The 24818-nt window shown below is 44.1% G+C and overlaps 2 protein-coding genes across 3 annotated transcripts in view; both read right to left on the bottom strand.

Moving 5' to 3' along the window:
* Nucleotides 1–2698: 2698 nt before the first annotated feature.
* Nucleotides 2699–14600, bottom strand: RPS6KL1 (ribosomal protein S6 kinase like 1). Of its 2 annotated transcripts, none has more exons than XM_083513269.1 (11): nt 14465–14600; nt 12470–12786; nt 11408–11532; nt 11163–11255; nt 10151–10198; nt 8299–8431; nt 5881–6819; nt 5073–5162; nt 4637–4719; nt 4227–4322; nt 2699–4133 (listed from the first exon to the last, which is right to left on the bottom strand). In XM_083513269.1, the coding sequence occupies exons 2-11, from the start codon at nt 12702–12704 to the stop codon at nt 4023–4025; spliced, it is 1953 nt and encodes a 650-aa protein (XP_083369395.1). In that variant the 5' UTR covers nt 12705–12786; nt 14465–14600; the 3' UTR covers nt 2699–4022. The 2 variants fall into 2 exon arrangements, with proteins under 2 accessions (XP_083369395.1, XP_083369396.1); XM_083513270.1 differs by having other exon boundaries at nt 12470–12778.
* A 2257-nt stretch (nt 14601–16857) lies between these two features.
* Nucleotides 16858–24818, bottom strand: part of PGF (placental growth factor) — a 34762-nt gene continuing 26801 nt past the window's right edge. Inside the window, exons 5-7 of the mRNA XM_083504619.1 lie at nt 24476–24505; nt 24245–24313; nt 16858–19005 (exon numbers count right to left, since the gene is read on the bottom strand). Coding sequence (XP_083360745.1) covers nt 24253–24313; nt 24476–24505 — 91 coding nt within the window. The 3' untranslated portion in view covers nt 16858–19005; nt 24245–24252. The remainder of the gene's footprint in view (nt 19006–24244; nt 24314–24475; nt 24506–24818) is intronic.

Genomic DNA, 24818 nt, shown 5'->3' with positions numbered 1-24818 from the left:
TGTGTGTGTATGTATGAATGGGAGAAATGAAATACAGTGGGGTGATACTTAGGGTAAGACATGTTTATAAGCAATTGAGGAACACCTTCAAAGGAACAGAACCTGAGCTGAGTTTGCCCAAGTTTTTCTGAGTTTAGTACAGATGGCATAAATTAGATAACTCACTTCTGGGTAACAGAACTGTCAGTTACAGATAGGTAGCCGTGTTGGTCTGCCATAGTCAAAATAAAAAAATTTCCTTCCAGTAGCACCTTAAAGACCAAGAACTAAGCTCATACCAAGCTCATACCAAAGCTCATACCAAGAACTAACTTAGTTGGTCTTTAAGGTGCTACTGGAAGGAATTTTTTTATTAGAACTGTCAGTGTATGTGATCTGCCTCATTCTAGATCAGTTCAGATGTAATGCCAAATCACGGGGGCTATGTGAACAAACTCTGTCTTACATGACCCCCCCACCCCAGTCCATTCACTGTTAAATAAAAAGCCATAGCTTGGCGTTATAGCCAAGGCAAGAAAACTATAGTTTGCCCACAATCCTAGTTCAGACTGATTTGTCATCTTGGTTTGCAAGCAAACCATAGTTTGCCTGGTTTAGACATGACAGTAAATTATGACTTCAAGCTCTGCATCTGTTGGGAAGATTTTGGAGTGTGCCTACATTAGATGTTTTAAATGTTATGCTGTCCCCTTAAAGGATTTTGGTAGCCAAAAACAGGAAAGAGATTGGGATCTTTGAAGGCAGCAGTCACAATAGTCTGCCATAGTTATATTTTATGTAGCAGGGAGACTACTTGTTCCCCAGCCCTTCAAGGCAAAATGGCTTCATACAACTCAAAACACACAGTATTATTTTTTAGTCAATTCCCCCAAACCAAAAACAGTTCTTTTTTTTTTTTTAATGGGAGAGACAAAGGAAGATGTCTGAGGGTGCTATGGTACCCACAAGTGTCATGTTCCTAAACCAAAAGCAGTGTAGGTGCGTCCTTCTCAGCTCCTCCCCCCTCCCCCCCCCCCATTTGAATGCTCTTCAGATTGGCTTGAGATGCTGCAGTTGGCAATATGGTCACGGGTTGCTAATGCAGATTTTTCTACTCTTGAAACATTGGATTGAAGCACAGCTGCAGTGGTATATAGGTACCTAAAAAGCTTGATTTAAACCAAAGCAATAGTTAGCTCTGTGACTCGTATTGTGTTGGCTGATGTTTGGTGTACTTTCTGCCGTGCCTCTGCACCTGCTCTCAAGTTTTAATGGGACAGAACTAGAAAAGACTTTATTAGTCAAAAGCATCTCATAGGAGGAAGAGAGCAAACTCTGTAGTTTGTAGAGCTACCTGGAGGTCGGGAGAATCCCAAGGAAATTAAATAATCTAGGTTCTCATGTATGTCCTCCTATCAATTTGGGTACCCTTTCTAGCCTTCAACAGGTGAATAGCACTGGTAGCAACAGGGGAAGTAGTTTTACAATCAGCTTCTCTGTACGAAGGACTGTGAATCAGGCCTACTTTCTTTACCAAAACTAATCACCATCCATAGCAGACATACTAATCTCAAGCAGTTGTCTTGCAAGAAGCATATACAATGTCAAGTGCTGCTATAAAGCATCAGGATTGAGACACCTATTTATTATTATTAAGATCATTGGTTCTGGTCTGTTTGTTCTATGTGAGCTATACACTTTCTCACTGTACAGCTATGATGTAAGAGGCCTGAAATGTTTTCAGATGAAAAGTCAGCTGCTGAATTTGTCCGATGTTCATCCTATACAGTGGTACCTCGGGTACGCTTCAGGTTACAGACTCCGCTAACCCAGAAATAGTACCTCGGGTTAAGAACTTTGCTTCAGGATGAGAACAGAAATTGTGACGGCAGTGGGACACCCCATTAGCTAAAGTGGTGCTTCAGGTTAAGAACAGTTTCAGGTTAAGAACGGACCTCCAGAATGAATTAAGTTCTTAACCCGAGGTACTACTGTATATGCTCATTGGGGATCAATTTGCAATATCTACTTGGGCTAAAGATGCAAAGAGTTTCTCAATTTAAGTTTAGAAATGTGTGTTGGAGGACTTGGGCTACTGTTGAGAACAGCTACTGCAGCTGCCCAGAAATCTATTTATACATACCATACAAAGAAAAATGGTATTGAACTACGGTATGTTGCAATGTTTAGCCATTGGAACCTAGAATACGTAGACTAGGACCTAAACAGCTCAGTGTGTATGACTCACATAGGAAGTACAGTGGCTGCTTCCAGGAAGGCTTAGCTGTTCCTGAAAGAAAAATGGGCTACATATTATTGCCATCAAGTATTTTAGAATAAGGCTGAAGGGTGTTACCTCCACTGCTCCAAAGCAATTCTCATGATGTGTGAAAGACTCCTGGTACCTCTTAAAAAAGGGTAGACAAATCCACAGCCTACAACAACAGTATTTCCCATCCTTACACTTACAACCACACACAGCGCACCCATCACCTTTGAACACTGAAGACAGTGTTGTGTGCATATTTTGTGCCAGAAACCAGTCATATTTTACACACCTTGGCTTACATGTTTTTCCAGCATACCTTGCATAGGAAGGTACCTCATCTACCTGTAGTGGTGAGCTGCCTCAGCTGGTGGAAGCCAAGCTACACCTTTGCATGGGCATTACAATAGAACCAGCTAGCAGCGTTGCTAAAGATCGCACGCAAGTGCTTGGTTGTGCTGAGAGTCTTTTATTTTAAAACGTTCATTGGCAAGAACATGGAAGATCCACAGAGAGCAATCACAAGAATAGCCTTTTGCTCACTTCCCCTCTGCATAAGAGCTCGTCTCCATTCTGCAGAAGAAGCCAAGTGCAACATGCAAGCTGTGAACTATACAGATTGTAATCCAAGACTTCCGCCTGGGGTACTTAAGCAGAAAAGCACTGGTAAGCTGGGGACGGGGTCAAGCAGGTATAGGAAGAAGATGCTTCGAGGTTAAATTAGGGAGGAGAGACAGCTGATACGTGATAGAGTAGATACTGCTGTGGCACGAGGAACATCGCTGGAAAGCTCAACTGAATTGACGGTTGGGGAACAAGCAAGTAGAACGTATGGGGAGAAGCTACCTTTGGCCATGTCTGATTTGGGGAAACTGATCATGTAGAGCAGGCATGTCCAGCTTCCGAGAGACTGTGATCTACTCCCACTATAAAAAACTGCAGTGATCTACCCATTGGATTGACCAAAGTTGTTGAGCTTTTCGGGGGGAGCCTTCACCAATCGACCAGGGACGCCCAGAGATCGACCAGTAGATCACGATTGACCAGTTGGACGTGCCTGATGTAGAGTAAGCTATGTTGAGAGCGTCAATAAAGGGCTTGATGTTTTGGTTCTGCAAACAAACCATACCTAGACAGTTCTGTTGGTAGAGCATGAGGCTCTTAATCTTAGGGTTATGGGTTCCAGCCCCATGTTGGGCAAAAGTTTCCTGCTTTGCAGGGGGTTGGAACCCTTGTCCCTTCCACCTCTGCAATTCTGTGAATCTATTGCAGGGGTAGCCAACATGATGCCTTCCAACTGCTCAGAATTGCCATCTGGCATCATCCCTGACTTCTGGTCATGCTGACTGAGGATGGTGGGAGCTGGAGTCCAGCAACATGTGGAAGGGAGGATGTTGGCTACGTCAGCCTTACAAGATGCTCATAATCTTTGTTCATGCTCAGAAGGTTAACTCCAGTAGGCTAAATCTTCCAAAGCTGAATTTGATCCCTTTAGCTGCTATTGGCTTATAGCTAGGAAGCAGAACAGGAGCAACTCAAAGCTGAAAAATCTACAGCCAAGCTCTGTGGATTTCCCCCTGAGCAACAGCGCTATTGGCACCACCCAGGTCCACAAGACCCGGGCTATGTATTTATTTATTTATTCATTCAGGAGGCAAGTGCTTCTAGAAGGATTTGGGTTTTCCATCTGGCAAGGACACAATCCAGCAGTTAAATCAGCCAGGTGCTGCACTCTGGAAGCACAGCTCCACACCATCCCCAAAATCTCTGGTTCTTATTATGCAACTAACTTGTTCCATTGGATGGTGCTGAAGAAAGGGTGTGCCCTGATCCTGTTCACTCCCTCTTCGCCAGAGCCTAAACGGTGCTTGGGGTCATATTGCAGAAGCTGGGAAGAGAATGAGAGACGGTAGTTCAGACTCCAAATGCACATTATCACAGCCATTCTCCAATTCTAATGCTAACTGGCCAGCATTCTCACCTCGGAGACTAGGGATGAAGCAGATTGGCTGAGCTTTTCTGGAAGATGAACCTTGGTGTGAGGATGAATCCCTGAGGGGTGATTCTGGGCTAAAGACTGTAAGAGATCAACAGAGCTATTAAAACCAGGTTACCCTGCAGCAAAGGCTGCTAATGCTAAGGATAACTGTTCTGAAAATAACCCAGTTTGCCCATGCCAACTAAGTAAGCAGTAGGCTCCATGGTGCAGTCGATCCACGTCAACAAAATTTACACTTTGCAGCAAAGAAGGGAGAGAGAACGAGGTTCAAATGTAGTTTGTCATGCTCCTAGTCAGCATCACTTTGTGTAGCACCACTATCGCCATTAGAACGCTTTCTGTTTTCCTAATACTGGCTTGCCAATCTAGATATGACAGTTTTAGTTACTCACAGTTCCACTCAGTAACTCGTAGAGCAGCGCCCCAAAGCTCCACCAGTCGCAAGCTTCGGTCAGCTTAGAAATTCCACCCACCTCTGCAGAGAAAAAAGGGTGAATTACAGCAACAGAAAGACCATGCCAGAAGCCCTTATCTCCTGCAACCATCTGAGCAAGAGGCTCTAAAAGGACTGTAGTCACAAAGAGAGGTGTCTCGGGTCAGGCCAGCTTGCCTGTTTTATTGCATTTAAGAGCATTTATAAACCACTTAATATCTAAACATTTCCAAGTGGGGTATAATATAAAAGCAGTATTATGAAAACAAAAATACAAACCAAAACCAATAAAACAGCATAAAATGACTTAAAAGCATATAAAAGAAATAAATGGGGGGTGATATTTCTTTCCTCTTGCCCCCATCTGTCAAGGGAAGAGCAAATGTCTTCATTACCTGGAGCACAGTATAAGTCTTCCATTGCCTCACTGCAACACTGTGGTTCCACCTCGGTCCACTGGCCAAAGTATGTGAGATGGATGTGACCTATGAACCCACAGAAATGGCAAGAGCAGTTATGCAAAGCCAAGAAAAACAGGAGGCATCAGAAGCTGCTGGTCACCTTTCTGAACACTGTCAAATCCCCATTTGAGTTGCGAATCTCAGAAACTGCCCTCGGGTTTAAGTCTTGGGCACCTGTTTTATTAAATGACAATATGTGCTGTCTATTCACAGCTCCCCTGTAAGCCGAAGGAAATAAACAGGAAATCTAAACAAACATAGTTCAAGTGATGTTATTTAGCAGAACCAAAATGCTGATTATGGGATGGGACTGAACTGAGATATAGACCTGAGGACAGGGAAGCTTTTCTTGCAGTACAGAAAAATGACATGCTAAGTTGGTAAAGCACAAGACTTCATCTCAGGTCATGGGTCTGAGCCCACTGGACAAAGTTTCCTGCATTGCAGGGAGACTAGATGACTAGATGATCCTTGTGGTTCCTTCTAACTCGGATTCTAAGTTCATCATCTCTTCCCCCACAGGTGTATGTGAGAGTGTGTTTTGGTCTCAACCACTTTTCTCTGAGGGAATTTGGCCCTGGGAGTGTGCTCTCCCTGCCCCTCACAATAGTTTGTTTTTCTGTAATCTCACAAACATAAGGGAGAGGGAGCTGGAATGTTTTCCCGATGAAACCAAATGCTCCAGCTACCAAATACGACAGACTAGAGTTTTCATTCAGCCCCTTCTTGGGAGAAAACGTACCAGTATCATCCAGCAGTAGGTTTCGTGGGTTGAGGTCCTGGCATAGGATCCCCTGCTGGTGGAGACCCTCCAAAGCCAAAACCAGTTCAGCTGCCCAAAGTTGGATCTGGTCCTCACTTACATCCCAGGCCCCAAGGCTGTCCCTGTGCGCAGCCTGGTTCGCTGCAGACCCATATTGCCTTGGTGCCAGCTGGCTTTTGTGCTGTTTATGCTCAGTAGTCAACTCTTCCTGCAAAAGGCTCCCTTCTTTCACTTGTGTCACATTCCGTTGGTTCTCCTGACCACACGAGTTCTGCTGAAGAATGCCAGGATGCACCTGTCTTTGGCCAGCTGGAGAATGCACAAGCTGTGCTGTTCGGTGACATGGAGCTTCTGTTTTTGACACGCATCCTCTTCCTGTCTCTGAGGCATGTTGGCTAGATCTCTCGCCTGCATGTGGTTTTGGCTCCTGCTGTGTGGTAGCTCTCTCAGATATGCTGCTGATGCTATCAGTTCTGATAAGTGAGTCACACGACCTGAAAGTCCTCTGGTTGACCAAGCAGCGATGCCCCCAGTGCGCTGGTTTCAAATTAGATTGTGTAGACAAAGTGTGTGTTGCACTTAAATGCTTCCCTCCAATAATGCCCCATGGTCCAACATGCCACTTCTCATTAGTTGATGTTCTCACATGCATATGGTCAAGGGACTTCTTCCGAGGCAACGAGTGGTCACCACTTCTGAACAGATTTACAGCAGCAGGGATCTGGCTAGCACTGTTTTCAGGGTAGAAATTGCAGCTCTGCTGGGACACAGAATCGGCTTCTTGAGGGTTTCCTGTGACCCCTTCTTCACTGGTGTGATTCAAGACCAAGCTGAGCTTTGCATTCACTGTCTTGGAGGTGCTGGAAGATTTATGGTGGAAACAATTCTGTGAGCGAAGATGGGACCAGAGGGTCCCCCCTGTGGGAAAAAGGAAGAAGGAAGAACGGCTTCTCAGAAACATGCCAACTCCAGTTCCTCAACAGCTGTGCCTCCTCTTCCATTATCCCTTCTACAGTTGCCTGCTAGCCTGATACCAGGCCGCAGAGAATAAGAGGGTTGAGAGGACAGAGAGAAGGCAAAATGGTTCAGTTGATCTCTTACTGAACCAGCTCTATTAGGAAGATCAGACAGCAAGCTTTCAAACTGCACAGAGAAGCTTTCCCTCCCCACCCGGCAGGATTAACAAAAGCTTAAGTGTTCCCAATTTTATTCCTGCCTGAAGAAAAATTATGTGGAATTCAATAGGCTGCTAACCTACTATATCTCTGCAGTCAGGCCGGCAGAGGTATTAGCTAAATTCGGAATGCACAGGATAACTATTCTTCAAACAACTCTCAGAGGAAGAAGCAACCAAAAGTTTCTGGCAAGATAATTTATCAGACGCCACATGCCCAAAAGTTTCCCACCCACACTCAGGTTAAGAAGGATAGAGTGGATGACCTGCAACCATAAACATGTGTCACAAGCTGCTATAGGGTGACTACAAACCACAAAGCCAGCTGGGATTTAATGGAGAATGGCAGAAAAGAAATCACACAAAAAACGCAAACTGGATGGTTCCAATGTTACATTTCTGTAACTTGCAGAAATGCTGCGGGGGAAACCTAAAAATCCTGTTCCTCAGACTAGTGCCTGATCTAGCATTGATCTGTTAAAAGACTTGCATAATGGGTCACTTTTCATCCAGATCTCTTCTAGCAACAATAAGTTTGGACTACAACAACGTAACATCTGACCTGATCTGCAGGAAGTGAAATACTGTATTTTCCCATGTATAAGACTATATTTTTTCCTAAATTTTTGAAGTTTAAAATAAGGGGTTTTCTTATACACGGATAGTGCACAGTGCATTTTCTTAATTTTGGGATAAAAAAATAGAGGGCGTCTTATACATGAGAAAATACAGTATTTTGTACAGGATGGCTGGTACTCCAATTTCCTGCTATCATAAAACCAATCTGCTCTACGTGCAAGTGCACACAATTCCCAGTTCCCTGAAGGAGAAATTAGTTTACAGTTGAGTTATCCTCTACAATGAATTTTTCATCTTCCTGTAGTGGATGCTACACTCAAGGTATCTCAGAGGGTTATTTGGTTCATGGACAGAAATAATTCCACTCTTTCCCCTTGCCTGCACACTGATAAATCTTAGTCTGACTTAGTCTTAGTACTTTGCATGATCTCCAGCTTGCCCGAAGGTCTCATTTTGTATTAAAAAGCAAATGAAGCCATGTTAGCCCATGATAAGAAAAACAACCCAAAACTCACAGTTGGGCAAGACTTTCATTAGGACCAAGTAAATTTAGCAACAAACGCAAAACTCAAGCACGCAAAAGATTTACCCCAGGTGAGGCTGGGAAATAGGAGTGGGGAAATGGCAAATCCTTTAACACTCACCTTTCACGTGCTCCAGGTGGAGGAAGACAGAGTCTTCACTTACAGAGTAGCACAGCAATTCAACCATAAAGGGGATTCCATGTGGGATGATTGTCTGCCTTTCACGGGTCTCCACGTGCGATTTGGGGAGGCTCTGGAAGGGAACACAGAACCAAGAGATGTGGGCTGTCTGTCTGAATGCCGTTTGGCCAGAAGAGCCCAGCAGCCTCTTCCAGTGTGGGAAAGGCCCTCTCACCACCCACTGTATTATAGAACACAGTTGGAAACTAATCTGTAAAAGTCCAAAGCGTGTAGAATGTACAGGAGCCCTGCATGTTTTCCATTTAAGTACTCTGGAGCAGCAAAGGATCAGCTGAGAAATATTTTCCTATAGACTCTGTGCCTTTCCAGCATTGGCCCTGTACCCGGAGTTAGGCAGTTCATTATTGCTGAAGAATTTCATTGTTGCCCCAAAATACCTCTGGTTTTATTTGCAAGTGATTCCATACTGGAAAACTTTGAATTGAAAAGGCAGGGCATGCTTTAAATACATTAAAAGTGCTTGTTTATTTCAGGTATTAATAAATTACTTAATGTTCAAAATTCCTAAGTGGGTTTAGAACAACAACACATATACAAGAATAATAAGAATTAAAACTGATCCTGGAAATAGAAAAACTGCCTGCTGAAATAGGAAAGTCATTGTCAAGCACCAAAGTTCAGCATGAGACGCCCTTTTACTGCAGCCAAAGTTCCCCCCTTCTTTCTTAGCATTCCTTTGGTGCAAGTGCTTCTGCAGCTCAGGAAAAGCAAAGGGACTAGTAGAGGCCTGATGCTATAAAGAGGCATTGGCCAAGCAACTTCTCAACAGTAAACAGAAGGGGGTGGCAGATGCATAGAGTCTGTGGAGAAAAGGCTCTGCTATCTTGCCCTCTGTTTAGCCTGAGTGAGGCAAGCACATATTCCAGCTGAGCTGAGTCCACAAGTTCAGAATAGGTTTGGCCTGGCAGGTAGAAGGAGAAATCCCAGTAATTTCCACCAGTGATAACCATCTTCACCTGCTCACATCAGGTGCTTATATCTCCTCAGCTCCCACAAAGGGGTTACACTAGTTACTTGATTGGCTGAAAGAGTGCCAGACGTCACTCAGGGTGGAAGCCCTTAAGGGTGGAAGCCCTTATAAAAGGGACTAGTAAAATAGTCCCTTTGTCCCTCACATTCCATCATGAGTTCCCTCACCTCCTCAGATTTCATCGTCCATTTGGATAACCCTGTAACTGAGCACCTATGCTTTGTTACTTGTGAGGAGTCCAGAAACCTGCTTCTAAGTAACTAGGTCAGCATAGATATATTTGAGCTAAAGGGTTCCTATTATTTCCCAAGTCTGCTTTGTCCTCCTGTCTTCATTTTTATTCCTAATAAAACTTGGCTGCTGGAGTCTGAAGTGTGTTAACACTAAACCCAAAGATTCTCAGCCGTTTGTGATTTTACGCACGATTCTTTGAGTCATAAATAGGCTGCCAGTTCTTTCATTTAGATATTAATATAATTTAAAGCAGCACTTTAAAATAGCTTGTATTTGAACATGTGAGAGAAGAATAAAATTTGTGTTTCTAAGAGGAGAAGAGGGCTAGCGATGGATTTGTAAAAGGAATTCCTCAATAGAAAAGGACATGAGCAAAGCTTCACAAATTGGACAGTATAGAGAGATCTGGGCTAGCTATAACCTTACAGATACTGAAAAGAACAAGGTTGAGCCCAGGAGGGCTTTTTCAAGGCTAGGCTGGTTCTCCAGTAACACCATGCCTAGGATTGCCAAAGGGAAGGGAAATAGAGGAAAGGAAAGGAGTCAGAGGAAGGCGGTTGCACATACCTTCAGTATAAAGGTTCCCCCAGTAGCGGGGTCCTGCACTATTTGTACCTACAAGCAACAAAAGCACAAGTTAACCACAACAGTGCAATGGTCTGCCTGGTACCCATATGAACCTCAAGGTTTTAGGGTTGGGGAGAATCTCTCTCTATTCTCTCAGGCATTTTAAATCAGTGTTGACCCGAAGGAGCGTCTCCACCTCCATCGTTCTACCCGGACACTGAGGTCCAGCACCGAGGGCCTTCTAGCGGTTCCCTCACTGCGAGAAGCCAAGTTACAGGGAACCAGGCAGAGGGCCTTCTCGGTAGTGGCGCCCTCCCTGTGGAACGCCCTCCCACCAGATGTCAAAGAGAACAACAACTACCAGACTTTTAGAAGACATCTGAAGGCAGCCCTGTTTAGGGAAGCTTTTAATGTTTGATGTATCACAGTATTTTAATATTCTTTTGGAAGCCGCCCAGAGTGGCTGGGAAAACCCAGCCAGATGGGCGGGGTATAAATAATAAATTATTATTATTATTATTATTATTATTATTATTATTATTATTATTATTATTATTATTTTAATTTCCTGCAGCTTTTTAGAGCTTCAGTTGTGTGGGGGGGCATTGCTGTTGTTTCACAGTACTGCTCCTTTTCATTTTGCTTCTTGTTGTTTTACATGGTGAAAACTTGTCTGATGAGGCGCAGTAAAAATATGACTGACAAACCAGCAGAATCCCGAAGCAGCTAAAGACTGGATTTCAAAGGCTGGAGCCAACTCAGTTTGCTGCATGAAGTCATGAGGGTGCTCTAACACAAGGATAAGGAACTTTAGGCCCTCCAGATGCTGTTGGACCACAGCTGCCCTCAGCCCCAACCAACATGCCCAATGGTCATGCACTGCAGCAACATCAGGGGCAGCGGGGAGCGCGGGGAGATTAATCTTTAAGGTGCCAGGGCTTCTTCGGGCTTTTGCTACAATTGCCTGACATGGTTACTCTTCCAGAACACCATCTCAGGTGCAACTAGTTACCTTGTCAATTATTCCTACAACCTTACAGTGCCTCAGGTTCTCCACTGGTGCGCTGAGTGTCCTAATTGGCCGAAAGCGAAGGCTGCTGTAACCCTGTCAATCAATGAAAAATTGAGAAACGTCTTAGTTTGAGAAACTAGGTGGAGTAGAACAAAGGAGACAGTAACAGTACTCGGTGGTTTTTGTTTTTTAAACTGCTGGGAATCCAGCTGCATGTCGCACCCCCCCCCCAAAAAAAATCTCACCGTTTCAGTGGAGCTTCCATTTCCCAGAGTTCGTTGCAGATGGCAGTTGAAGATCTCTTCAGCACGTTTCAAGTACTGGGTGATCTTCCTCTTCACAGCTTCACGGCGCTCCTTATTAGGATCCACTGCATGAGAGTCATGGGCATTACTCATTCCTAGCTCTCATTTTATGTAGTTCTTTTTAGATCCTCAGCTGTTCTCACATCACAACGTGCCTGGCCCAATAGCCAAGGCTGTGTGTTCCCCACACTTTTAAAAAGCTAGAATTCTGCACCCACAAGCAATCTAAATTCTGTGCCACAAAAAAAATGAATTCTGTGACGTTTATAAATTCGCAATAAGAAATTACTCGCAATAAGAAATTACTCGAAGGGTTAAAAAAGAATGGGATTGTTTTAAGAATTATTTGTGTAAACATGGTTCCCAAATCAAAACCTGGATGTGCCTAGAGTAAATTTCAGAAAATAAAAGACCATTAGAGGAGATAGTCTATATAAATAGAAGGTTGGAAGTATATTAGAACACAGTACAAAAGAAAATGAAATAAAGAGAGATGATGAAACTGTTAAAAGATAGAGGGAAGTCAATTATGTAGAAGATATGAACATGTATAGAAAAATAAATAGACTATGTACGTTTATGTAAAGAAAAGATGACATTCATCTGTACATTTTAAATTGCTCTCTCTCTATATATATATATTCACATAATTTGTATGATTTTACATCTTTTTTGCGGTATTTTTTTCCTCATCTAGTCAGCTGGGTGGGCAAGAGCCTACGAAGAGCATTTGTAAGTTAGCCATGCACCTTTCATGCTTCTATGTTCCCCCTACCCCAGGGTCCAGTGGTGGACCTTACAGTCTCAAATTCCAGCAGCACCCTGTGTGGTGTCTAATTTTGCCCCACAACCAGCACCTCTGGCCTTCCATTCTACATCATACTTGCAGCATCCTTGAGGCTCCACACCCAGTACAAATGAACTGGTTGCACTCCCCTAAATCCGCTTCTGCCAGGATCCCTACATCTTTCACAACCCACCCACTCCACTTCCCCACCGTACCCTGAACCCCGTGGAGGAGCACATCCACGCCATTCTTGTAATGGTTGAAAGCTTCTTCGTAGTCCTCGCTCACATCCCGCTCCAAAGCCAGGCGGATTTGCTTAGCCGCATCCACCAGGTAGTCACGCTTCCCGGTTCCGTGCACGTCAACGCCCCCTGGCGCAACCCGGCTTCGGATTTGCTCCAGGTACACTCGGGCCTGGGAGAAGGCTCGAGTGCAGGATTCAGAATCCATGCCCAAACCGTTGCTCAGGGGGTCACTCTGCTTAGAAACTGGCCATTCTCAATGAATCCTCACCAGCCTACTTCCTGTAATACTTGAGACAAAGGCAGAATTAGAGGGAGAGAAAAAGGAAGGGTGAATTAGCAGGTTAGGGAGAAGATTGGGGGTGGGTGCAAAGGGCAGCAAATCAGAGCTAGAAAGTGCCAGCACTCAAAAGAGTGGAAAGAGTTTGCAAGCGATACAGTCCCCGCAGGAGGGCTGTCACATAATGAGAGTTGCCCACGTATGAGAGTTTTGAGTATTTTGTCAAGGATTAAACACTTGCTTAATCCTTTTTAAACAGGTATTTGGTTGACCTGATCAACATTCTATACCCTTTTAAAATGTGGCTCTTTTTTGGGGGGGTATTATTGGGTTACAGTCATACCTTGGGCTAAATGTGCTTCAGGTTAAGTATTTTCGGGTTGCGCTCCGCGGTGACCCAGAAGTAACGCAGCATGTTACTTCCTCATTTCGCCACGTGTGCATGCGCAGACGGTCAAAATGACATCATGCGCATGCGCGGAACTGTGAAACGCGACCCCCACACGCACAGTCACGGGTTGCGTTTGCTTCAGGATCCTGAGGTACCACTGTATTGTTTTTATTTTATATATTGTGATCTTTTTTGTGAACCGCTCTGAGACCTCCAGGTATAGGGCGGTATATAAATTCAGTAAATAATAATTGCAAATACAACCATGGTATTGAATGCTCATGTCGCAGTAAGCACCCTCTTAGAAGAGGCTTTCCCCTCCTCCTCCTCCTCCTCTAACAGGAGGAAGCCTCTTTTGAAATTGTGCCAACCACCTGTTGTTTCCATAAGTAGATAGCACTAAAAACAACAATAATAAAAAAGAATCTAAGAGTTTAAATCGATTATTCAGACCACATCAACCAACCCAAGACTGCAGCCCTGCTTTTGCCCAGGCCAGGCCTTAGGAAGCAATAGATAGGTGGGATTAAGGTTCACAATAGGTTTCTGCCTCCACCGTTCTTCTGCAAGCCAAACCCAAGAGGCTGTTTGTTTCTAAGCTCTTGTTCCTCTCGGAGGCAAGCCGGCCGGAAACAAAACGGCGGGTGCTAACGGTATGCCACGGGCTGCACGGTTAGCCTCGGGGCCTTTGGACGCTAAGGCCAGGCGGAGCCCCAGGCCCCGGAGGAGCTGCACAGACTCCGACGAATGGACGCTCCCCATTCTCCCTCCGGCGCTAATAAAACTACCAGTGCTGGCACAGCCTCAACTTGGAGACGGGCAGGAGAAGGGTCGGTGCAGGAATCCCAGAAGCCTTGAAGCAAGGTGCTGTGTTGCTAAGAGAGGGCCATTGTGTGCGGGCATCCGCTGCCGGCCTTAGAAGGCGGGGAAGGCCTCGCTAGGGAGATGGCCGCACTTGCAAACACCCCCCCCGCGCGCGCCATGGTTATAGCCAGGATTTTTATTGGGGGGGCAGGACTTTTGTTAGAGGGGGGCAGAACCGACGTGATTGGACAGTTAAGTATTTCTATTGTTTTACTCGATCTGGAGGGGGGGTGCAGCTGCCCCCCCCGTGACGCTTAAGGAAGCAGGTGGTGCAAAAGATAAGCTGGAGTGGGGGGGGCGAACCTGGCCTAACCCCCCTCGGCCCCCCCTTTCTCGGCTAAGAACGCGCTGCAACAACCTGCTCGCCTCTTTCCCCTGGGGGTGTGTGACGTGGGCAGGGCACAGGTGCCTGCGGGGAAGGGGCATCCCGTACCTAAAGGAGTCGTGGTGCCTGAGATGCTCTTCGGAGCGGAGGGCGAGGCACGGAATCCCCGGCGGCGGCGCCTCCTCCTCCTCCTCCTTCCATCTCGGCTCGGGGATCCGGCTCGCCGGTGGAAGAGCCAGGTGTCGGAGGATGCAACTTGCGGGGGCTGTGTGGGTGGTCCGCGGTTGCAGCCATTGGCTGCGGATGAGCTCACTAGCCGGCCTTTAGAATAAAGCACCAATCCCCGGGCAGCTGGCTCGAGAGCTGCCTCTTAAAGAGCCCGCGTCGAGGTCTGCAGAGCCAGGCTGCGGAGTCCAAAGCAAGGGGCGTGGGAAGAGTCTGTCTCCGGGGGTGGGGGCCCCTTTAAAAGAGGGGCATGGGGGGGGGAACGAAATTAAAACTGTTGGAAATGAAATTAGAAATGTTCCTTGGGCTGCCATTTCCCCTAAATACGTGACTGTACTTATGTCACGTACCTCGGGTTACATACGCTTCAGGTTACAGACTCCGCTAACCCAGAAATAGTACCTCGGGTTAAGAACTTTGCTTCAGGATGAGAACAGAAAGCGTGGCGGCAGCAGGAGGCCCCATTAGCTAAAGTGGTGCTTCAGGTTAAGAACAGTTTCAGGTTAAGAACAAACCTCCGGAACGAATTAAGTACTTAACCTGAGGTACCACTGTATTCACTTTCGATCTCATTTCACTTTGTCCTCCCTGGTTTTCGATAGGGTCGAAGGACTATGTCAATAAATTCCGTCCTGTTTTCAGAGTCGGTGTTATGGTTTTACTCCGTGGTAACTACCTCGGTTCTCGTAAGCCTGCCATGCTATCCAAATGACTGCTGGGAAAGGACTACTGTAGTGTATTTGTGGGGTGGTGGTCGAAGCCATGTTTCTGCTAAACCTCTCCGTGCGGACCTGAGCTGCTGGAAAGGCAATGCACCTATTCAAAAGCGTTTATTCTTTTATCATTATTTCACATGACCCATGTTTTTGTCTGTGCCTTGAAGAGCACAAGAAGGTGCCTGCTCGGTCCTGGGCAATGGGCAATACCAGGGGTCAGCAACCTTTTTCAACCATGGGCCAGTTCACCATCCCTCAGACCATGTGGTGGACTGACTACGGTATATTTTGAAAAAAAAAAAAAAAAAAAGGAATGAATTCCTATGCCCCATAAATAAACCAGAGATGCATTTTAAATAAAAGGACACATTCTACTTCATGTAAAAACACGCAGATTCCCTGTCCTTCTGTGGGTCGGATTGAGGGGGCTATTGGGCCGGATCCGGCCTTAGGTTGCCTACCCCTGGTCAATTCTAGCAACCTGTTCTCATAATGGCCAGTCAGGTGTGTGTAGGAAACCCACCAGCGCAGGAGCCTCTCCCCACGTTTTTATTAGGAATTTTGGGGTGTGTGATGTGGAGAAAGTGGACAGACAGGTGTGTTTCTCCTGCTTTCAAAGTACTAGAGCCCAAGAAAGCTGAAAAATGTAAGATTCGGGGCAGATAAAAGTACATCATACAACACATGGTTAAAATGTGGAATTCACTGCTAGACGTAGTCGTGATAACCACCAAGCTGGATGGCTTTCAAAGGGGTTTAGACAAGCTCATGGAAATGACCTTGCTGATATTATCTGGCTGCACTAATGTGGGACACTGAAATATTATCCAGAGCTGCAATTGTTAAGCAGAGGAAACTTCAGTATCTCTGAGTAAATGGTTTAAAACAAGAACAACACTCATCCAGATGGGGAAAAGATGCCAACTGGCTAAAAAAAGAGGACATTGTCATAGATCCTTGGTTGCCATAATCCTAATCATTATATCCTCTATAAAGCCCAGCATAGACGAAGGGGCTGCTTTCAAGCTTGGAGCCATCTAGTGAGGACTTGCAAAAATATGTTTGGGTGTACTGCATTCCAGTTAAATACTTCTTGTGATAACCAGTCCGCAGTCTTGGAAGAAAAGGATACTAAAGGAAAGCAGACAAGAACTGTGTTTAAACAGTCTTTCAGCTACCACATCAATATAATTATCTGGTTCCTCTTGCCACAATAGGCCAACATTCCAACAGTTCTGTTGTAATTTTCACGTCTTTTCTGTTGTATAGAAAGCCTAGTAGTCAATTATATCCATTTTGCAGATGAGAAACAATTACTTGCCCCAAAATAAATGTGACAGAGCAAAGCACTTCATTCTTCCAAACTCTCATTTGACAGCCCAGCATGTTGGCTCATGCTTTCCCACCCAATAGTAAGGGATTCAGCAATAATGATGAATCGCAATGGAAGTTAATGCCTCACACATCCTCAGAAGGCAGACAGTGTTTCTTGGGAGAGTGTTTTTCCCCCCAGAAGAGATAATGGAATGAGCTGACAAAAATATTTTCAGAATCTGGAGCTGTGTTTTAACCATAACAGTATTATATTTAGAATTCATTTGGAATGTTGCTTCATTGCACTGAACAGAAAGCAGGAATCTTAAGTCCCACCACACCCCATAAAAAATAGACTCTACCACAGGATAAAGATCAAGACCATATTGCAATCAGGTTGTCATATACAAGAAACAGCAAATCCATTGTGTCATATAAATGGTCCTTCTAGTCCTGTATCCAGCAGAAGCCAGTATTGGATATTGTGAGATTTTCCAAATGCTGAGAACGTTGGGGAATATTTCATTTCTTGTTTTCCCTATGAGCCTCTAGCAATTGTAGATTCTTGCACAACCACTGCATGAGGGTGCATGTCCTGTCCTGATTAACAGCTACTGGTATTTCACACAGTTTTGTCTAGATCACTTTGAACATCTATATGTCACGTCCCATGGCATTCTGGAGAACAGATGTGCTGCATGTCAAAATGCATCGTTATCCATATTTGAAACTACAAGTAGTCAGTTCATATTCTACTCCTTCTGCAAAAGGATAAATAAGGCACTCTCTTATGTGGTTCTTCAAACTAATTTGTCATGCACCACCTCGTTGCTTAGCCATCACTTTTACAATCTAATACTGATCTGTAACATACTCAGCTGCACTGTAGCATGTAACTGATTTATAGATGGGCAACGTTATGCACCCTAAAACGACACGACGACACCGATATTTCTTCAGTGAGAGCTAATTTAGAATGCCTATTGCTTCACAATTATTCATTCAGAGTTTGGCTATTGTTATGCAGCCAAGCTACAGTTACTTACATTTTGCAACCCTTTCCAATAGGACTGACTGCAAACTGACTTTGTGCAATGAGATACGATAGTGCTAATAAACCAGTAACAGCCCCCATTCCCAAAGGTGCCATTGGCATTGAGGTGACATAGCCAGCTGTTAGATGCGACACAAATTAGCGGAGAGAGGGTGGGTAGCAGGATAGAGATGGAGTGGCACTATCCACTCCCATACCTTGTGGCTGTCTTTTCCAACCACCACAAAACCAGCTATATCAACAAAATGTTGCGCAGTTAATTATGTTACAATATGGATGCAAATGATACACAGCAGCACAAGACAGATTTGCCAAGCACAGGATTCTGCTACAATTTTGTTGGGAAAAGTGACTATGTGCGCTTTACAGATACATGAACCTTTAGATCTGGGGGATACTCTCTCTATTGTGTATTTTCCAGCACTAGTTTTTCGATAAACCAATTACTTATGCAGTAAAATATGATATTTGCGCACTAAACCCACAGCAACTTGAGCTCTGCATAGGCTGTCTCTCCAATCTCATGATTCCCTTGGCTCCTTGCCTTTTTGAGTAACGTGCTAGAGGTTTCTTCAGAATAGGATCTGTGCCTTTGAACACAATTGCTCTTTCCACAGCTTCAAAGATGCTACCTGACAAAGTACTCTTCCGGCTTTAGTTCATCAAGGAAGAAGGTATTTTAGATGTATCGGGCTGACAAAGCATAGTTTCTTCTGATACACGAGTCCTTGGCAAGATAAAGAGAGCGTTTTCAATGCAACGGAATTGGTGGAAAGCAAAAAGACTTAGCCAAGGGCTGATGACACTGCTCAAACCACTTGTTTCATTTTGCCACCTCACTGCCCAGCCAGACTGTAGCATTCAGACAATTCAGCAGGAAGCACCTGCTTCTGTTTGTGGCCAGTTTGTTCTAAGTTCATGCTGCATAATACTGTACCTGCCAGTTAGGCCAACTGCTCTTTTCTTGTGCTTCCATTCTGATTCCAATTCTTTGGATGTCAGTGTGAAATATTAGCTATATACGAAGGCAGGGAAAGAACCTAGACAAATGTGTGGCTTCTTCTCTTCACCTGGCCCCCAGTCAACTTCCTTGTATGCAGTTAGCATCTCCTGTTCACGTTGGCTTGATCTGCTCCCGCTGTGATGTTTCCTTGGTTCTTCCTGGTTTGCTCAGGATGGTTTGAAAGTGGTTGAACTGCTGCAGGCCCCTCCAGAATTCATCAGTCAAAAATGTGATGGGCTTGTGTGTAGGGGAGTGTTGAAGAGGACAGAGTAATAAATACAGGCACTGTGGCGCTGCCATCTGCTAACAAAGCAGCCACCTTCAACAGAAGTCCCACCTGGAAAGAGAGTAAGGGACAGGATGAACACCAAGAAGGTGGCTGGGTCTTGTATTAACAGGCATGGAAAGTGGATACAGTAATTTTCAGCAAATTAGGAATCTAACAAGGCCAGGCTGTCAAATGTATTTAACAACCTTAAAATCCAAATATCCCATAAAAAGAACATTTATTCTTGTATGACAAAGGACTTTTGGATACTCAGCTTGGGTTTTTTTCTAGGATGTGACACACTTTTCACTGAATGCATTGCAGCCCAGCCCATCTCTGTTTATTCAGAAGAAAGAAGCATGTTATTCAAGTAAGTATGCATCCAACTGTGGCCTTAGTTCAACTGTCTCTCTGACAATTCAGAAACATTACAAATCCACTACTGCTGCCACACCTAAAAAGCATTGCATAGTAAAACTTATCATGTCTAACAATAGCTGCTTAGTTTACAGTGCTGTGAAAAAGGCTTAAGGCTAACCATGGACCACCAAATAGAGGAATTGCTCAGTTTTGAGTTGTTTTGTTTTAAACAGCTTCTCTCTCAAGGTGACCACTCTGCTGAATAACCACAAGACTTCAAGGCTGCTTTGGAGTTAGTTTGTCAACAGCTCAGTGTTTTGAGGAAAGCAATCACTTTGTGGGGCTCCAGTCCGCTGCTTCATCCTCTGCTTCAGGGTCATATTAACTGCACTGTACAGGGCTGCCAATAAGGGGGCACAGATGTATCAGGTCCCATGCAAGCAGTGCTCCCAGACTCTTAGCTTCTAAAAAATAAGTCAATAAGACATTTCTGAAGAAAGTTAGAGCACAAAACTTGGAGGCAGCTCTAATGCTTTGGCCCTTGGCAGGTGCTACCGTTGCTAAAGGTGCTTGATCAATTTATCACTATTGCTAAGCAATCAGAGGAAGAACTGTTGACCACTCCCATCTGGGACTCCTAGAATGACCTGCTGGATTAGGCCAATGACCCAACTAGACCAGCATATTGTTCTCACAGCGGGCAACCAGATGCCTGTGGGAAACCAGGGATAACATGAGCACAAGAGCTCATGAATGGTGCAGAACACTGGGATATGTTTGCTTAAGTACCTTCCTTGCAGCCACATTATTTCATTCACTCCCCAAGTGTGCTGCCTTTACTAAGTAAAACACAACTTGGTGTGTTTGGCTTGCAAGTAACTCCTCTGAATTGCCATGTCCCCCATGCAGCCCCTGTTGTCATCACTGGGCTGTTATTTAGTAATAAACAGCAACTATAAAACAAAATTAAGAAATGAAAAATGAATCTGCAAATACAACCATGAAATAATCAAACACCTTGCAAGTGCTGCAAGATAATATTCCTATTTACTGTACTTTGACATAATAATATTTTATCGAGGTTGGCAAAATGTGTTTTGCTGAGACTTGTGACTCTGACATATTTGTTCCTTGTTGTATATCTTGCTTTTCCTTCCAGGAGTTCAAGGATTAACAATCAATCTCTCTTCCCAGGCAACTCTGAAATTGTAGGTCTGTGAGGGGAAAAGGGGCCTCCTAACAGCTCTTAGCACCCTTAACTACAACTCCCATGATTCTTTGGGGAAAACCAGGGCTGTTTAAAGTGCTTTAAATGTACAGGTATGGCCTGAGGGTGCATTCTGGCCTGTGATGTCTGCTTCCCAAAGGGAACTGCACATAGGTTGAAAGCCACTTTGATGGGGCCTATATGAGTCATTGTCTAATGTCACAATACACTCTGCCATCTGCTGTGGTCTTATCAAACTCTTAGAAGGAAAACTGTGTGTTCTTTAAACCGCTCTCTGTTTTGATGGTTATAATATCCCCACTGAAGACGATGATCACATTGGGCTTGGCAACACCAACAGCCTCCCGGGTGGCTAAGCCCACACCCAAGTTCTTTCATGTAATAATCACATTTCTCACTAGAATCCAGCTTCCAAGTTCCCAGAACAGGCCACACATTATGTGGGATTAAGCATGTCTCCTGAGGAACCTCTTAAAAATCTGACTAGATGCCACAAAGAGAATGCCAACTGTTTTAGTTGTCCTGGTCTTGGCTGCTCGGGTGCTTTCAGCTTGTGTTTCTTGAATAACAGCCCCACAAGACAACCTTCTCTGGAAATGGAGATCTTTGGAAAATCTCTCTGTGTGAGAGCATACATGTCAGAGAAAAGAGATTTTATTTTTGAAAAAAATGTGCAGGATTAAGGCATAAGGGTCACGAGATTTTTAAACTTCTAACACAGACTCCCATGCTTTATTTTAAAAACAGTTTAGAACGATGCAGATAAAACGGAATTTTAATTAATAGCAATTATTAATGAATTAATCTCCTTCCTCACACGCCTCAAGGCGATGTACAAATTGCAATAAAAACAGTTTAGGACAACACAGAAAATAGCAGCAGATAAAAAACAAAGCTAAGTAAACTCACATGGCAGAAGCCCAGGTTGCATCCACACTAAACAGTTAAAGCACGCTTATACTGCTTTAACAGTCTTGGCTGTTCCCCCAACCCAAATCCCCACAGAGCTACAATTCCTAGAACCCTTAAAAACTACAGTATATATATATATATATATATATATATATATATATATATATGGCGGAGCCATGTCCTTTATATGTGCTTTAAAGGCATAGTGTAGATGTGACCTTCACCTGGGTAACAAATAAGGTGGTGCAGAAGTGAATTCTTACCACAATACAGTTGGGAAGGAGGGTGAGGCATAGACATCTGCTATTTTTTAAATTAAAAAAATCTCATTGTACTTGCTCAAGTGCTAGAGCCAGGGGATAAACTAGGCTTTCTTTCACCCCAGAGACTTGGTTCGGCACCTCCCCCCTGGTCCATTTGCATACACATGCACACCCCTCTTTCATATTCAGCTCCTGGGGGTTTCTTTGACATGCCTGTTATAGCAGGGGGAGCTTCCAGAGGCTTCACTTGAACTCACTATGGCTTACCCTTGGCCTCAGTGATTCTTACTTCTGAGTAGAAAATACTTAGGCATTGTACTAGTCACCAGGGCTTACTTCTGAATTCAGTGATCCTTACTTATGAGTAAATATGCATAAATATTATCACTGTAAATCCTTCCCCAGTAATATAATGAATTATCTCACTTCCCTTTCCACAGCACAGGGTTATTTATTTCTCTGTCTGGTTTCAGTTCTCCCACTTCCCCACCCCACTGTCCAGAGCACATCTAAAGTTGATCTTTGGTTCCTGGCCCTTATGCCTTAAACCTGCACTTAAGCAAACAAAAATATTGCCACCAAATATACCTTAGTTTCTCCATCCAGACTAAGGGTTGTATCCAGCTAAGTCAAATTAAGAGTAAACCTACTGAAACCAATGGATGTGACTAGTTTTAGTCCACTGATTTCAATGGGTGGACTCTTGAGAATGGCTTAGTTAGAGGAACCCTAAGGGATTTAACTGTTAAGTGCTGTTTTTATTAGGCATTAGTTTTCTGTAAAGCATTTCTTTATCTTTTTAGGCAAGAAAGATGGGAGGAGTCTAAAAGGATACAGATTTTTAGAAATAGGAGTTTCTTAGCTGGAAAAGGCAAAGTTGCACCCTCAGCTACAATCCACAGAAACACTGTATATGCTCTCATCTACAAGGCACAATGGAAAACTTGCCCCACTTATCTCCTCAAATCCTCCCTTTCCCTGGAGATAAGGGCTCCAATCTGCTCAAATAAACAATAGTTTCACTTTTTCCTCCTGAAAGGTTAAAGTTTACTTTCTGGATAACAAAAGGCAAACCAGCTATTCAAGGCCTTGGTATTTGCTATTTTTGATCTTAAGTCCTTAAATGGGAAGGTTTTTATGGTGAGCTTTAAAAAGAAACACAGCAAGCTAAATGCATTTTAATTAGGGGTGCAACCTTTGATGGATGATTGAATGTAATCTGTCAGCGAAAGTTTTAGTTGCGAATTAAATATTTTCTTCTGGCCTGACCAATTGGTGAGGTTGGCAAGCAGGAAAATCTTTGGGTCAGGGGAATCTTGAGGGGCCTATCACTGCAGAGCCCATAGAATTGCATCCTCAACCCCCCTCATTGCTGCAAATTTGGGTGAAGGTGGTGGGTTGGAGGCTACTCAAGTCCTATTGAAACCAAGGGGGCAAATTCAACTTCGTTGATTTCAATGGGATTTAAGTGAAATTTATCTTTAGGTAGATCAGGGACTTTTCCTTTTGGGTTATGGGGTGCTTCAAGATGGCGGTTTACCACAGACTCAGTTCTGCTCATGCACATAAGTTTTTTGCAGTGTCCACCCTTAAAAATGCTGTCCCATTCCCCCCCCCCCTTTTAATCTGGATTTATGCATTCTGCAAGATTTTTTTTTTTTAATTTATCAGATTTTCTGCAGAAACTGTAAATCCATAGGAAATGGGAAAATAATACGGGACAACATTTTGAAGAGGACAACATTGTGTGGACACTGTGCAAAACCTGTGTGCATGTGCAGCTTCAAGTTCTAATAACTTGTCATATGAAATCACCCAGATTACTGTTTAGTTCCAACAGAATGCTCACACATCCAAAGTCTGCTTCCAACAGTGAGTGAAACAGCTCCATCAATCAGTTTGCCCATAAAGAAAAAGAGAGCCAGTGTAGTGTTAAGGGTTGAGAATGTTGGGACTATGACCTGGAAGACCGAATTCCCACTAAGCACTGAAGCTCACTGGGGGACCTTGGGCCAGTCACTGTCTCTCAGCCTAACCTGCCTCACAGGGTTGTTGTGAAGATGAAATGGGGAGCTGGAGAACCATGTGCAGCTCTTTGAAGGTAAAGGTGGTATATAAAATGAAACAAACGCACCTCAGAAACATTTATGATAGTAGGAACAATGGAGGTCATGATTCTGTGGCCCTAGAACCCGAGAGTGCCATCACCAAAAACAACCCACAGCCAGGGAAAAGATTATTACACTGGCAAACATGCAGTGAAAACTCTCTCTCTCTCTCTCTCTCTCTCTCTCTTTTTTTTTCTCTCTCTCTCTCTCTATACATCTGTACAGATATTTAGAATACTGGTATGTTTTTAGTTTATTGATGGTGTCTATTTATTATTTTAATGTTTTAATTGTGTTTACTAATAATCTAACTTTGCATTATCCATGCCAGTAAACTGGAGCCAAAAGCAGGCACTTCTGGGAAAAAACATCTATAGCTAAACCATAACTTGAAGAATTATTCTCCCCCCCCCCCATTCCCTGGTATTGACACTCACCTAGAGGATCAATCTTTGGGTCTCTGCTTTGCCCTCTTCCTCTTGCTGCGTCCCTTGGGTCTCCTCCTCCTTCAGAAGGGAAGAAGGAAGGAAACAGAAGAGAAAGTGGGAAATGAGACACCAATAATAATAACTTTTTTATTTATACCCTGCCCATCTGACTGGGTCGCCCCAACCCCTCTCTACTATGGAGAGTAACCAATGTCCAGAAACCTTGCTAATTCTACTTACCTCCCTGACTTCACAGCATCTCGCCGAGGCCTAGGGAGAAGAGAGTTAGACTGTCACGTTCAGAGTATGGGGCTGCAACGTTCATGGATATTAAGAGATCCAATGTGATGGGAATAGCAAAAAAAAACAACACAGATGGGCTTGCCCCCTAAATGTGATGATTTCCTCTTTATAAGGAACAGAGTCATTCAGAGCTTCTAGACTCATGGTTCATAGTGGCCAAGGATCCCAACCCCACCCCATCACACACCCACCCACCCACCCACCCCACTGTCTATCACTGAACCAGGCCCCGTGCTTTTGCTCACACAAGGCCCAGTCTCCCTTCTTAGACCACCAAATG

Source organism: Podarcis liolepis, assembly GCF_965112155.1.
Source record: "Podarcis liolepis genome assembly, chromosome: 1".
In the NCBI taxonomy this organism is placed as follows: Eukaryota; Metazoa; Chordata; class Lepidosauria; order Squamata; family Lacertidae; genus Podarcis; species Podarcis liolepis.
Note: the sequence above shows the minus strand (reverse complement) of the source record. Positions and strands in the feature narration are given on the sequence as shown.